This window comes from Dendrobates tinctorius, unplaced genomic scaffold, assembly GCF_039654945.1.
Source record: "Dendrobates tinctorius isolate UK_male_01 unplaced genomic scaffold, ASM3965494v1 ptg000120l, whole genome shotgun sequence".
Taxonomy (NCBI): Eukaryota; Metazoa; Chordata; class Amphibia; order Anura; family Dendrobatidae; genus Dendrobates; species Dendrobates tinctorius.
This window is the reverse complement of record NW_027361788.1, coordinates 36,136,229-36,149,593: the sequence shown is the minus strand read 5'-3', so window position 1 is coordinate 36,149,593 and position 13,365 is coordinate 36,136,229. Positions and strand designations below refer to the sequence as shown.

The following is a 13,365-nucleotide window of genomic DNA, read 5'->3' as shown; positions in this document are numbered from 1 at the left end:
GCGTGCTCGGAGATTTAGTGTTTGTCGACCCAGCTGCATGATTTGTGGCTGCTGGACAGACTAAATGCATGTGAGGAATGCCTGTTTGCTAGGGAATCCCCACATGTATTCAGCCTGTCTAGCAGCCGCAAATCATGCAGCTGTGTCGACAGAAACTAAATCTCCGAGCACGCCAAAATACTCGGAGGACACCCAAGCAACAATGGTACTCGCCTATGACTAGCGGTGACGTCACCGCTCATCAGTCTGACACTCACGCTGCCATTGTGAGAACGAGCATAATAATACCAGCTCACAGCTATCTGCTTTCCCTTTGCTGGTTATAAAAATAGGGTAGACACCACATTGTTTTTCCATTAATTTGTTTATTAACAAGTGCAGTAAAACACACAAGCAAGGCACTGCTCCACTCCTCCACTTGGACCTCTGCCTCCTGGTTCAAGATTTTTCTTATTTTTTTTTCTATATTTTAATTCATTTTCCTATCCACCTTTGCTTGCAGGGCAATTGTCCAGCTCTTAGCCCCATTTTGCTTCCTTTTGCTGCGCTCTAGCCCTTACTACGACCATTTTATAGCCATTTTACAGCACCAGGTCCCTATTGACTTATATAGGATTTGGGTCCGGGGTTAAGATCTGGTACCCTAACCAAACTTTATTCTCAAGTTCGTCCAAAGCTGAACTTCCACGTGTCTGCTTATCCCTAGTAGCGATCTATCTTTGTATCTAATTATCTTTTAAAAGGACGCTCGACAAAGGCTCTGCTGTACTGAGCTGAAGCATTGCCTCTGTTCACATGGGCTGTCTGTCTACCAGTCTCATATCTATTTTTCTATCTTTGCATCTATGTAGTTCTCTCTTTTCTTCTTTCAATTTCGTTCTCTCTATCTTACGTTCTCTCTCTCCTCTTTTTCCCTCTCTCTTTCTTTCCTTCTCTCGCTTTCTTTCCTTCTCTCTCTTTCCTTGTCTCGCACTCTTTCCTTCTCTCGCTCTGTTTCCTTCTCTTGCTCTTTTTTTCTCTCGCTCTATTTTCTTCTCTCTCTTTCCTTCTCTCGCTCTTTTCTTCTTTCTTTCCTTCTTTCTCTTTCTTTCCTTCTTTCCCTCTCTTTCCTTCTTTCCCTCTCTTTCCTTCTCTCTCTTTTTCCTTCTCTCTCTCTTTACTTCTCTCTGTCTCTCTCTTTCCTTCTCTCTCTTTTTCTCTCTCTTTCCTTCTCTCTCTTTTTCTCTCTCTCTTTCCTTCTCTCTCTCTTTCCTTCTCTCTCTCTTTCCTTCTCTCTCTCTCTCTTTCCTTCTCTCTCTTTTCTTCTCTCTTTCTCTTTCCTTCTCTCTCTCTCTCTCTCTCTCCTTCTCTCTCTCTTTCCTCTCTTTCCTTCTCTCTCTCTCTCTTTCCTTCTCTCTCTCTCTTTCCTTCTCTCTCTCTTTCCTTTTCTCTTTCCTTCTCTCTTTCCTTCTCCCTCTCTTTCCTTCTCTCACTCTCTCTTTCCTTCTCTCACTCTCTCTTTCCTTCTCTCTCTCTCTCACTCTCTCTTTCCTTCTCTCTCTTTCCTTCTCTCACTCTCACTTTCCTTCTCTCACTCTCTCTTTCCTTCTCTCACTCTCTCTTTCCTTCTCTCACTCTCTCTTTCCTTCTCTCACTCTCTCTTTCCTTCTCTCACTCTCTCTTTCCTTCTCTCTCTCTCTCTTTCCTTCTCTCTCTCTTTCCTTCTCTCTCTCTCTTTCCTTCTGTGGCGCCCCTGAGGGTTCAGTCGCCACAGAGGTACTGCACCTCCTCCTGAGGTGTGGTACCCCACCATTCAGGTAAGGTGGAGACACCTGACCACACTCCAACACCTGCATCCCACACAACATAGTAGTGTAGCAAAGCACCCTTTGGTGGCTCCCTGCTTGGAACACGAAGAGTGCTGGGAGGTGGGTGGAGCTTAGTCTGCACCAAAAGATTGGGAAGAGTTTAGGATTTAGTCAGTCTGACGGTTCAGTCTGTGAGAGAAGATCCCCGGGGAGGGATGGACGAGGGGAGTGCTGCAGCGGACCTCTGTGACCTGGGTCTGCTGGCACAGGAAAGAGACATAGATGGAAAGCCTGACTCTTTATAAGAAAGATAGATTTGAACGGAACATAAGGAGAAGAGGAGGACTGAGGATTAGGGTTAGAGCAGAACCCTTCCCAAGTTCACAGCGCAAGGCCGGGGTCCGGTCCCCGAGGTTGTATGGATACTAATGGTCCTGCAGCAGACACCGGAGGAATAGAAGTCGTCACCACTTTATTCCCACACCAGACTTGGGGGCACAACAGCAACGTGTGTGAGCCAGGACTAGGTAGTAAGGAGTCCCCGAAGCAGGCTACAGCTGTCTGCCGTACAAGTAGAGTTCATAGAAACATCTGACAGGAACTCCAGTGTAACTCAGTACTGAGCGTACTTCAGTAAAAGGTGCTAAGAGGGAGACGTTCAGAAAAGGCACATATGTTGGCGGAGTGTTGGAACGGAGTACTTCATCTTGCCTGGAAGTTGGCTGAGCTCCTGACCCGGAGGACACGGCACAGATGCGGGCTCTTGTACCACAACAGACTGTGAGTAAAGCTTTGGAACTACATGCCCTGGTGTCCTCCGCTTATTCCTGCGCCAACACCCTCAGCACTGCTACATCTCTGTGTCTGACACTGCACCATCTACGTCTCTCCCCTATCTCTTCACCTACACTGCCCTGGGACTACTGCCCTACCTGTGGAGGGCCACAACATCATTGCTGCACTACACCATCTGTCCCAGAGGATCTGTTCGCAGCGTCGGTTTAACACCTTTCTTGCCAAGCACCACAGGTGGCGTCATGAATCATCCAATGAACATTTCCGCTAGTTACAATGGGCGCCCAGGGCCACGGACCGGGTCATAGCTGCCGTGACAACAACCCCACTCGTGGAGATCCGCGGGCCCGATACCAAGTACCCTGCTGCCCTGGGTGCAAGGGCGACCCACTTCTCTCTTTCCTTCTCTCTTTCCTTCTCTCTCTTTCCTTCTCTCTCTTCTCTCTCTTTCCTTCTCCTTTTTTTTCTAATACACTATTATTTTTTGCTGTTATCTCTTGTAGGTGTTTGGGCTAGGACTCTTGGACAAATGGCCGGGGTGAACGTTCCTCTGGTAGCGATGCACCATGCCTACGTGGTCACTGAGCGGATTGAGGGAATCCAGGTCCCGTTACTCAGCTCGCAGTATTTTATATCTTGTCCTTGTTTTGTGTATCTGCTGTCATTATGTCACCATTCTCCAACATGTCACCACAATTATGTTAAAATATTACTGCATTTTTAATTAGGTCACAATCCCATAGTGTGAAGTGCGCGGTCTGCCCCCATCTGTCATCCCCACAATGCACTGGGCCTGACCTTCATCAGGCTGCGCAGTATCCATTCCTGCAATCACTGGAGATTTTGTGTTAGCCAAGGAATGTGAAGCCCCTATACTGTATCAATACAAAAAATGGTGGGGAGAACAAGAGGCGCAATAGTGCCCTATCACTAGTGACACTAGAAGTATGAGCGGTATAATACAGTTCCACTCACCTATTCAAGTTGTGTAACTCACAACTGGCTTGAGAGCATATCACAGAATCAGCTGCTGCAGGACCTCCACCAACCACTCGCACGTGGAAAAACCTTCAGAAAGTTGTGGGAAGCAGGATGTGTTGCAGTCCGCGCTGCCGAGATTCACAAATCACCTGGGATGCAAGATGTTGTAGCAGTGTACTCCTTTATTTCCTCCTACGCTTTTCGGCGCCCTTCCTGGCACCTTCCTCAGATATCCCTGAGGAAGGTGCCAGGAAGGGCGCCGAAACGCGTAGGAGGAAATAAAGGAGTACACTGCTACAACATCTTGCATCCCAGGTGATTTGTGAATCTCGGCAGCGCGGACTGCAACACACCCTGCTTCCCACAACTTTCTGAAAGCCCCTATACTGTCTGTCATATATCGATGGGACACAACTGATAACAGTTTTCGCCTTTCATTACCCTCTGATATGTGATGAGCCATAGTTATGCAATTCAACATTTGACCACAAGAGGGACTATATCCAAACCTATAACCAGATATCTTGGACATGCAGACACATAAGCAATGATGCAGCATGGGTTACCAACAGGGAGGGGGGGCAAGATAAGTATTTAGTGGCTCCTAAGGCTACTTTCACATGTCCGTCGGTGGCATTCCGGCGCCATGCGGCAAAAAGATGGAGTCCTGGATCCAGCCGTGAACGGAGGGACCGGAAGTATATGCGGCGCATCTTACGGCGCCTGACACGGCTATGTTTCAAAGGGGTCACCAGGGAAGAAAAGGATCCAGGAGCCGGTGAACGGGGTATGAAAAAGAGAGAGAACGTGGTATGAAAGAGAGAGAGAACAGGGTATGAAAGAGAGAGAGAGAACGGGGCATGAAAGAGAGAGAGAGAGACCGGGGTATGAAAGAGAGAGAGAGAGAGAGACCGGGGCATGAAAGAGAGAGAGAGAGAACGGGGCATGAAAGAGAGAGAGAGAGAACGGGGTATGAAAGAGAGAGAGAGAGAGAACGGGGCATGAAAGAGAGAGAGAGACATAACGGGATATGAAAGAGAGAGAGAGAGACCGGGGTATGAGAGAGAGAGAACGGGTTAAAGAGAGAGAGAGAGATATCCGGGCATGCGCACAGGGTAAAACCGTGCATGCGGTGGCCGGATCAGGTAGAAGTCTGATCCGGCGGCCGGAATGTGCCATTGAGAAACATTGTCCCGCAGAGCCGGAAGGGCCGCATACGTCCATGTCCGGCTTTTTTCGCCGGACAAAAAAACGCTGCAGCACCCGTCTTGCCCGGCCGCCGGACAGAGGAATTCAGCCGGATCCGGTGAAAACCGGAACAAACGGAAGCACATGCGGCGCGATCCGGCGCATGTGCTTCTCAATGACAAAAAAACGCATCCGGCGGTAAAAAAAAACGGATCCGTTTTTTTACACACATGCCGGATTGTGCCTGACGGCACAAACCGGATGTGTGAAAGAGGCCTAACCCATGGACCATAGATGCTCCCTGAATACCTCCCATCAGTCCAGTTTTATGACCCTTATTCCACAAGCACATGTGTTATATGTTTTATGACAATAATTATGTGTTTATAGTTGGCCCTTCAGCCCTCTAATATTTAATGAAATCTATAAAAATATATTTCCCTCTGTCTGTCTATCTATCTCACTCCCTCTATCTATTTCTCCCTCTATTATCTCTCTCCATCTATTATCTCTCTCCCTCTGTCTCTCCCTCTGTCAGTCTCTCCTTCTGTCTCCCCCTGTCTGTCTCTCCCTCTGTCTGTCTCTCCCTCTGTCTGTCTCTCTCCCTCTGTCTGTCTCTCTCCCTCTGTCTGTCTCTCTCCCTCTGTCTATCTCCCTCTGTTTGCTCTCTTCCTCTCTGTCTCTCTCTCTCTGTGCCTCCCCCTGTCAGTCTTTCCATCTGTCTGTCTCTCTCTGTCTCTCCTTCTCTCTGTCTCTCTCCCTCTGTCAGTCTCTCCCTCTGTCAGTCTCTCCCTCTGTCAGTCTCTCCCTCTGTCTGTCTCTCTCTGTCTGTGTCTCTCCCTCTGTCTGTCTCTCTCTCCGTCTGTCTCCATCTATCTGTCTCCCTCTGTCTCTCCCTCTGTCTGTCTCCCTCCCTCTGTCTGTCTCTCCGTCTCTCTCCCTCTGTCTGTCTCTCTCCCTCTGTCTGTCTCTCTCCCTCTGTCTGTCTCTCTCCGTCTGTCTGTCTCTCTCCCTCTGTCTCTCCTGTCTGTCTCTCTCTGTCTCTTTCTCTCTGTCTGTCTCTCTCCCTCTGTCTGTCTCTCTCTCTGTGTCTCCCTCTGTCAGTCTCTCCATCTGTCTGTCTCTATCTCTCCCTCTGTCTGTCTCTCCCTCTGTCTGTCTCTCTCCCTCTGTCTCTCTCCCTCTGTCTGTCTCCCTCTGTCTGTCTCTCTCCCTCTGTCTGTCTCTCTCTCCGTGTCTCCCCCTGTCAGTCTCTTCATCTGTCTGTCTCTCTCTATCTCTCCCTCTGTCTGTCTCTCCCTCTGTCTCTCTCTCCCTCTGTCTGTCTCTCCCTCTGTCTTTCTCTCCTGTCTGTCTCTCTCTCTCTCTCTCTCTCCGTCTGTCTCCATCTATCTGTCTCCCTTTGTCTCTCCCTCTGTCTGTCTCCCTCCCTCTGTCTGTCTCTCCGTCTGTCTCTATGTCTCACTCTCTCTCCCTCTGTCTCTCTCTCCCTCTGTCTGTCTCTCTCCCTCTGTCTGTCTCTCCCTCTGTCTTTCTCTCCTGTCTGTCTCTCACTCTCTCCCTATGTCTGTCTCTCCGTCTGTCTTCCTCTGTCTCTCCCTCTGTCTGTCTCCCTCCCTCTGTCTGTCTCTCCCTGTCTGTCTCTCTGTCTCACTCTCTCTCCCTCTGTCTCTCTCTCCCTCTGTCTGTCTCTCTCCCTCTGTCTGTCTCTCCCTCTGTCTTTCTCTCCTCTCTGTCTCTCTCTCTCTCTGTCTGTCTCTCCGTCTGTCTCCATCTATCTGTCTTCCTCTGTCTCTCCCTCTGTCTCCCTCCCTCTGTCTGTCTCTCCCTGTCTGTCTCTCTGTCTCACTCTCTCTCCCTCTGTCTGTCTCTCTCCCTCTGTCTGTCTCTCTCCCTCTGTCTTTCTCTCCTGTCTGTCTCTCTCTCTGTCTCTCTCTCTCCCTCTGTCTGTCTCTCTCCATCTGTCTACATCTATCTGTCTTCCTCTGTCTCTCCCTCTGTCTGTCTCCCTCCCTCTGTCTGTCTCTCCCTGTCTGTCTCTCTGTCTCACTCTCTCTCCCTCTGTCTGTCTCTCTCCCTCTGTCTGTCTCTCTCCCTCTGTCTTTCTCTCCTGTCTGTCTCTCTCTCTGTCTCTCTCTCTCCCTCTGTCTCTCTCCATCTGTCTCCATCTATCTGTCTTCCTCTGTCTCTCCCTGTGTCTGTCTCCCTCCCTCTGTCTGTCTCTCCCTGTCTGTCTCTCTGTCTCACTCTCTCTCCCTCTGTCTGTCTCTCTCCCTCTGTCTGTCTCTCTCCCTCTGTCTTTCTCTCCTGTCTGTCTCTCTCTCTGTCTCTCTCTCCCTCTGTCTGTCTCTCTCCATCTGTCTCCATCTATCTGTCTTCCTCTGTCTCTCCCTCTGTCTATCTCCCTCCCTCTGTCTGTCTCTCCCTGTCTGTCTCTCTGTCTCACTCTCTCTCCCTCTGTCTGTCTCTCTACCTCTGTCTGTCTCTCTCCCTCTGTCTTTCTCTCCTGTCTGTCTCTCTCTCTGTCTCTCTCTCTCCCTCTGTCTCTCTCCATCTGTCTCCATCTGTCTTCCTCTGTCTCTCCCTCTGTCTGTCTCCCTCCCTCTGTCTGTCTCTCCCTGTCTGTCTCTCTGTCTCACTCTCTCTCCCTCTGTCTGTCTCTCTCCCTCTGTCTGTCTCTCTCCCTCTGTCTGTCTCTCTCCCTCTGTCTTTCTCTCCTGTCTGTCTCTCTCTCTGTCTCTCTCTCTCCCTCTGTCTCTCTCCATCTGTCTCCATCTATCTGTCTTCCTCTGTCTCTCCCTCTGTCTGTCTCCCTCCCTCTGTCTGTCTCTCCCTGTCTGTCTCTCTGTCTCACTCTCTCTCCCTCTGTCTGTCTCTCTCCCTCTGTCTGTCTCTCTCCCTCTGTCAGTCTCTCCTGTCTGTCTCTCTCTCTGTCTCTCTCTCTCTCCCTCTGTCTCTCTCCATCTGTCTCCATCTATCTGTCTTCCTCTGTCTCTCCCTGTGTCTGTCTCCCTCCCTCTGTCTGTCTCTCCCTGTCTGTCTCTCTGTCTCACTCTCTCTCCCTCTGTCTGTCTCTCTCCCTCTGTCTGTCTCTCTCCCTCTGTCTTTCTCTCCTGTCTGTCTCTCTCTCTGTCTCTCTCTCCCTCTGTCTGTCTCTCTCCATCTGTCTCCATCTATCTGTCTTCCTCTGTCTCTCCCTCTGTCTGTCTCCCTCCCTCTGTCTGTCTCTCCCTGTCTGTCTCTCTGTCTCACTCTCTCTTCCTCTGTCTGTCTCTCTCCCTCTGTCTGTCTCTCTCCCTCTGTCTTTCTCTCCTGTCTGTCTCTCTCTCTGTCTCTCTCTCTCCCTCTGTCTCTCTCCATCTGTCTCCATCTATCTGTCTTCCTCTGTCTCTCCCTCTGTCTGTCTCCCTCCCTCTGTCTGTCTCTCCCTGTCTGTCTCTCTGTCTCACTCTCTCTCCCTCTGTCTGTCTCTCTCCCTCTGTCTGTCTCTCTCCCTCTGTCTTTCTCTCCTGTCTGTCTCTCTCTCTGTCTCTCTCTCTCCCTCTGTCTCTCTCCATCTGTCTCCATCTATCTGTCTTCCTCTGTCTCTCCCTCTGTCTGTCTCCCTCCCTCTGTCTGTCTCTCCCTGTCTGTCTCTCTGTCTCACTCTCTCTCCCTCTGTCTGTCTCTCTCCCTCTGTCTGTCTCTCTCCCTCTGTCTTTCTCTCCTGTCTGTCTCTCTCTCTGTCTCTCTCTCTCTCCCTCTGTCTCTCTCCATCTGTCTCCATCTATCTGTCTTCCTCTGTCTCTCCCTCTGTCTGTCTCCCTCCCTCTGTCTGTCTCTCCCTGTCTGTCTCTCTGTCTCACTCTCCTCTGTCTGTCTCTCTCCCTCTGTCTGTCTCTCTCCCTCTGTCTTTCTCTCCTGTCTGTCTCTCTCTCTGTCTCTCTCTCTGTCTCTCTCTCTCCCTCTGTCTCTCTCCATCTGTCTCCATCTATCTGTCTTCCTCTGTCTCTCCCTGTGTCTGTCTCCCTCCCTCTGTCTGTCTCTCCCTGTCTGTCTCTCTGTCTCACTCTCTCTCCCTCTGTCTGTCTCTCTCCCTCTGTCTGTGTCTCTCCCTCTGTCTTTCTCTCCTGTCTGTCTCTCTCTCTGTCTCTCTCTCCCTCTGTCTGTCTCTCTCCATCTGTCTCCATCTATCTGTCTTCCTCTGTCTCTCCCTCTGTCTGTCTCCCTCCCTCTGTCTGTCTCTCCCTGTCTGTCTCTCTGTCTCACTCTCTCTCCCTCTGTCTGTCTCTCTCCCTCTGTCTGTCTCTCTCCCTCTGTCTGTCTCTCTCCCTCTGTCTTTCTCTCCTGTCTGTCTCTCTCTCTGTCTCTCTCTCTCCCTCTGTCTCTCTCCATCTGTCTCCATCTATCTGTCTTCCTCTGTCTCTCCCTCTGTCTGTCTCCCTTCCTCTGTCTGTCTCTCCCTGTCTGTCTCTCTGTCTCACTCTCTCTCCCTCTGTCTGTCTCTCTCCCTCTGTCTGTCTCTCTCCCTCTGTCTTTCTCTCCTGTCTGTCTCTCTCTCTGTCTCTCTCTCTCCCTCTGTCTCTCTCCATCTGTCTCCATCTATCTGTCTTCCTCTGTCTCTCCCTGTGTCTGTCTCCCTCCCTCTGTCTGTCTCTCCCTGTCTGTCTCTCTGTCTCACTCTCTCTCCCTCTGTCTGTCTCTCTCCCTCTGTCTGTCTCTCTCCCTCTGTCTTTCTCTCCTGTCTGTCTCTCTCTCTGTCTCTCTCTCCCTTTGTCTGTCTCTCTCCATCTGTCTCCATCTATCTGTCTTCCTCTGTCTCTCCCTGTGTCTGTCTCCCTCCCTCTGTCTGTCTCTCCCTGTCTGTCTCTCTGTCTCACTCTCTCCCTCTGTCTGTCTCTCTCCCTCTGTCTGTGTCTCTCCCTCTGTCTTTCTCTCCTGTCTGTCTCTCTCTCTGTCTCTCTCTCTCCCTCTGTCTCTCTCCATCTGTCTCCATCTATCTGTCTTCCTCTGTCTCTCCCTCTGTCTGTCTCCCTCCCTCTGTCTGTCTCTCCCTGTCTGTCTCTCTGTCTCACTCTCTCTCCCTCTGTCTGTCTCTCTCCCTCTGTCTGTCTCTCTCCCTCTGTCTTTCTCTCCTGTCTGTCTCTCTCTCTGTCTCTCTCTCTCCCTCTGTCTCTCTCCATCTGTCTCCATCTATCTGTCTTCCTCTGTCTCTCCCTGTGTCTGTCTCCCTCCCTCTGTCTGTCTCTCCCTGTCTGTCTCTCTGTCTCACTCTCTCTCCCTCTGTCTGTCTCTCTCCCTCTGTCTGTGTCTCTCCCTCTGTCTTTCTCTCCTGTCTGTCTCTCTCTCTGTCTCTCTCCCTCTGTCTGTCTCTCTCCATCTGTCTCCATCTATCTGTCTTCCTCTGTCTCTCCCTCTGTCTGTCTCCCTCCCTCTGTCTGTCTCTCCCTGTCTGTCTCTCTGTCTCACTCTCTCTCCCTCTGTCTGTCTCTCTACCTCTGTCTGTCTCTCTCCCTCTGTCTTTCTCTCCTGTCTGTCTCTCTCTCTGTCTCTCTCTCTCCCTCTGTCTCTCTCCATCTGTCTCCATCTATCTGTCTTCCTCTGTCTCTCCCTCTGTCTGTCTCCCTCCCTCTGTCTGTCTCTCCCTGTCTGTCTCTCTGTCTCACTCTCTCTCCCTCTGTCTGTCTCTCTCCCTCTGTCTGTCTCTCTCCCTCTGTCTTTCTCTCCTGTCTGTCTCTCTCTCTGTCTCTCTCTCTCCCTCTGTCTCTCTCCATCTGTCTCCATCTATCTGTCTTCCTCTGTCTCTCCCTGTGTCTGTCTCCCTCCCTCTGTCTGTCTCTCCCTGTCTGTCTCTCTGTCTCACTCTCTCTCCCTCTGTCTGTCTCTCTCCCTCTGTCTGTGTCTCTCCCTCTGTCTTTCTTTCCTGTCTGTCTCTCTCTCTGTCTCTCTCTCCCTCTGTCTGTCTCTCTCCATCTGTCTCCATCTATCTGTCTTCCTCTGTCTCTCCCTCTGTCTGTCTCCCTCCCTCTGTCTGTCTCTCCCTGTCTGTCTCTCTGTCTCACTCTCTCTCCCTCTGTCTGTCTCTCTCCCTCTGTCTGTCTCTCTCCCTCTGTCTTTCTCTCCTGTCTGTCTCTCTCTCTGTCTCTCTCTCTCCCTCTGTCTCTCTCCATCTGTCTCCATCTATCTGTCTTCCTCTGTCTCTCCCTCTGTCTGTCTCCCTCCCTCTGTCTGTCTCTCCCTGTCTGTCTCTCTGTCTCACTCTCCCTCTGTCTGTCTCTCTCCCTCTGTCTTTCTCTCCTGTCTGTCTCTCTCTCTGTCTCTCTCTCTCCCTCTGTCTCTCTCCATCTGTCTCCATCTATCTGTCTTCCTCTGTCTCTCCCTCTGTCTGTCTCCCTCCCTCTGTCTGTCTCTCCCTGTCTGTCTCTCTGTCTCACTCTCTCTCCCTCTGTCTGTCTCTCTCCCTCTGTCTGTCTCTCTCCCTCTGTCTTTCTCTCCTGTCTGTCTCTCTCTCTGTCTCTCTCTCTCCCTCTGTCTCTCTCCATCTGTCTCCATCTATCTGTCTTCCTCTGTCTCTCCCTGTGTCTGTCTCCCTCCCTCTGTCTGTCTCTCCCTGTCTGTCTCTCTGTCTCACTCTCTCTCCCTCTGTCTGTCTCTCTCCCTCTGTCTGTGTCTCTCCCTCTGTCTTTCTTTCCTGTCTGTCTCTCTCTCTGTCTCTCTCTCCCTCTGTCTGTCTCTCTCCATCTGTCTCCATCTATCTGTCTTCCTCTGTCTCTCCCTCTGTCTGTCTCCCTCCCTCTGTCTGTCTCTCCCTGTTTGTCTCTCTGTCTCACTCTCTCTCCCTCTGTCTGTCTCTCTCCCTCTGTCTGTCTCTCTCCCTCTGTCTTTCTCTCCTGTCTGTCTCTCTCTCTGTCTCTCTCTCTCCCTCTGTCTCTCTCCATCTGTCTCCATCTATCTGTCTTCCTCTGTCTCTCCCTCTGTCTGTCTCCCTCCCTCTGTCTGTCTCTCCCTGTCTGTCTCTCTGTCTCACTCTCCCTCTGTCTGTCTCTCTCCCTCTGTCTTTCTCTCCTGTCTGTCTCTCTCTCTGTCTCTCTCTCTCCCTCTGTCTCTCTCCATCTGTCTCCATCTATCTGTCTTCCTCTGTCTCTCCCTCTGTCTGTCTCCCTCCCTCTGTCTGTCTCTCCCTGTCTGTCTCTCTGTCTCACTCTCTCTCCCTCTGTCTGTCTCTCTCCCTCTGTCTTTCTCTCCTGTCTGTCTCTCTCTCTGTCTCTCTCTCCCTCTGTCTCTCTCCATCTGTCTCCATCTATCTGTCTTCCTCTGTCTCTCCCTCCATCTATCCAATCTGTTGCATAGGAAATTAATAATGATTTTTTTCATTTTTCTTATTTTTAATCACTGTTTTTAATGAATTTTTTTTTTAAGTATTATTTTTTCCCTATCTCCTTTCTTCTCTTTTCCACACCTCAGGATTTGAGTCTTGAGACGCTCAGAGCAGATCACAATGTGTCTAAATTCCTTTTCTTCCAATTTCTCTGTGGCGTTTTATTTATAGAACATGCCTAATGTGCGGGACCACGACGCTTCGGTGTATCTCCGTCTCCAAGGTGACGCTTTGTCAGTGGGTGGATATGAGTCAAACCCTATATTCTGGGAAGAGGTGAGACGCTGATTGCTGTCAGATACATGAGACAAAGCGAGATGAGCAGCCGCGTACCGCGCCGCTCCTTCCTCTCCTGTCAGCGGCGGTTATTATCAGTCATTACACCGTGGCAGCTCCGCTCCACCAGCCACATCCCTTCCTGCACTTAAATAATTGAGAATTAAACCTGATTATCGTTATTTCATTGTATCTATCGAGGATTTGGAGGGCATTTATAACATCTAAATTAAGGTTTTTATAAATAAAGTTTATTGAAGTGAATTCGGAATGTGTTACATAGATGTTCCATTAATTCTGTCTTGATTGTGCTTCTTTCAATAAACTTTATTTATAAACATGCATTCTAGTGTGTCTGATTGTATAAGCCTTAAAGTGGTATTCCCATTTCCAAGATCCTATATCAATACGTAGTAGATGTAATAATATTTTTATCAAATACCAACAATTAGAAATGTAGTATAGTTTTTCTGATTCGCTTTGTATCTTTCCCCATGTGCAGAAATTGCAGGACCTTAGGTTTCCATGGTTATGACCACTGATATATTGACAGTTAGCTAGTTGCTTGTGGTTGTAACCATGGATACCTAAGGTCCTGCACTGCCTGCACATGTGGAAATATATATAGCGAATCAGAAAAACTATACTACATTTCTAATTGGAGGTATTTGCTAATATTATTTTTCAATTATTGAAGTGTGAGTGATACTCGAATCACCACTGATCTGGGACCGCCAATGACCACTGAGTCCTCACCCTCCCATCTCCCAGCCCCCCTGCTCAGTTCTCACTATTCACTTCTATGAGAGTTCCAAAAACACCCTGGTGTTACCCGCACCCTCCTTTATCAGATCCCCTGGATATGCTGTAAATGTTTGAGAATAAATTTTCATTTAACACCATCCTGACCAGACAAATTTTAAAATATACGCGCTTTCGTTTTTCCTCCCCTTCTTCTGATAACCTTAGTATTTTTTCCCA

At 49.8% G+C, this 13,365-nt stretch overlaps 1 protein-coding gene across 3 annotated transcripts in view; it reads left to right on the top strand.

Moving 5' to 3' along the window:
* The window catches only part of SARDH (sarcosine dehydrogenase), an 82,256-nt gene that overhangs the window by 10,772 nt on the left and 58,119 nt on the right, over nt 1–13,365 (top strand). For all 3 annotated transcript variants that reach the window (XM_073541158.1, XM_073541157.1, XM_073541156.1), the window contains exons 6-7: nt 3,086–3,186; nt 12,280–12,384. In XM_073541158.1, the coding sequence (XP_073397259.1) occupies nt 3,086–3,186; nt 12,280–12,384 (206 nt within the window). The remainder of the gene's footprint in view (nt 1–3,085; nt 3,187–12,279; nt 12,385–13,365) is intronic.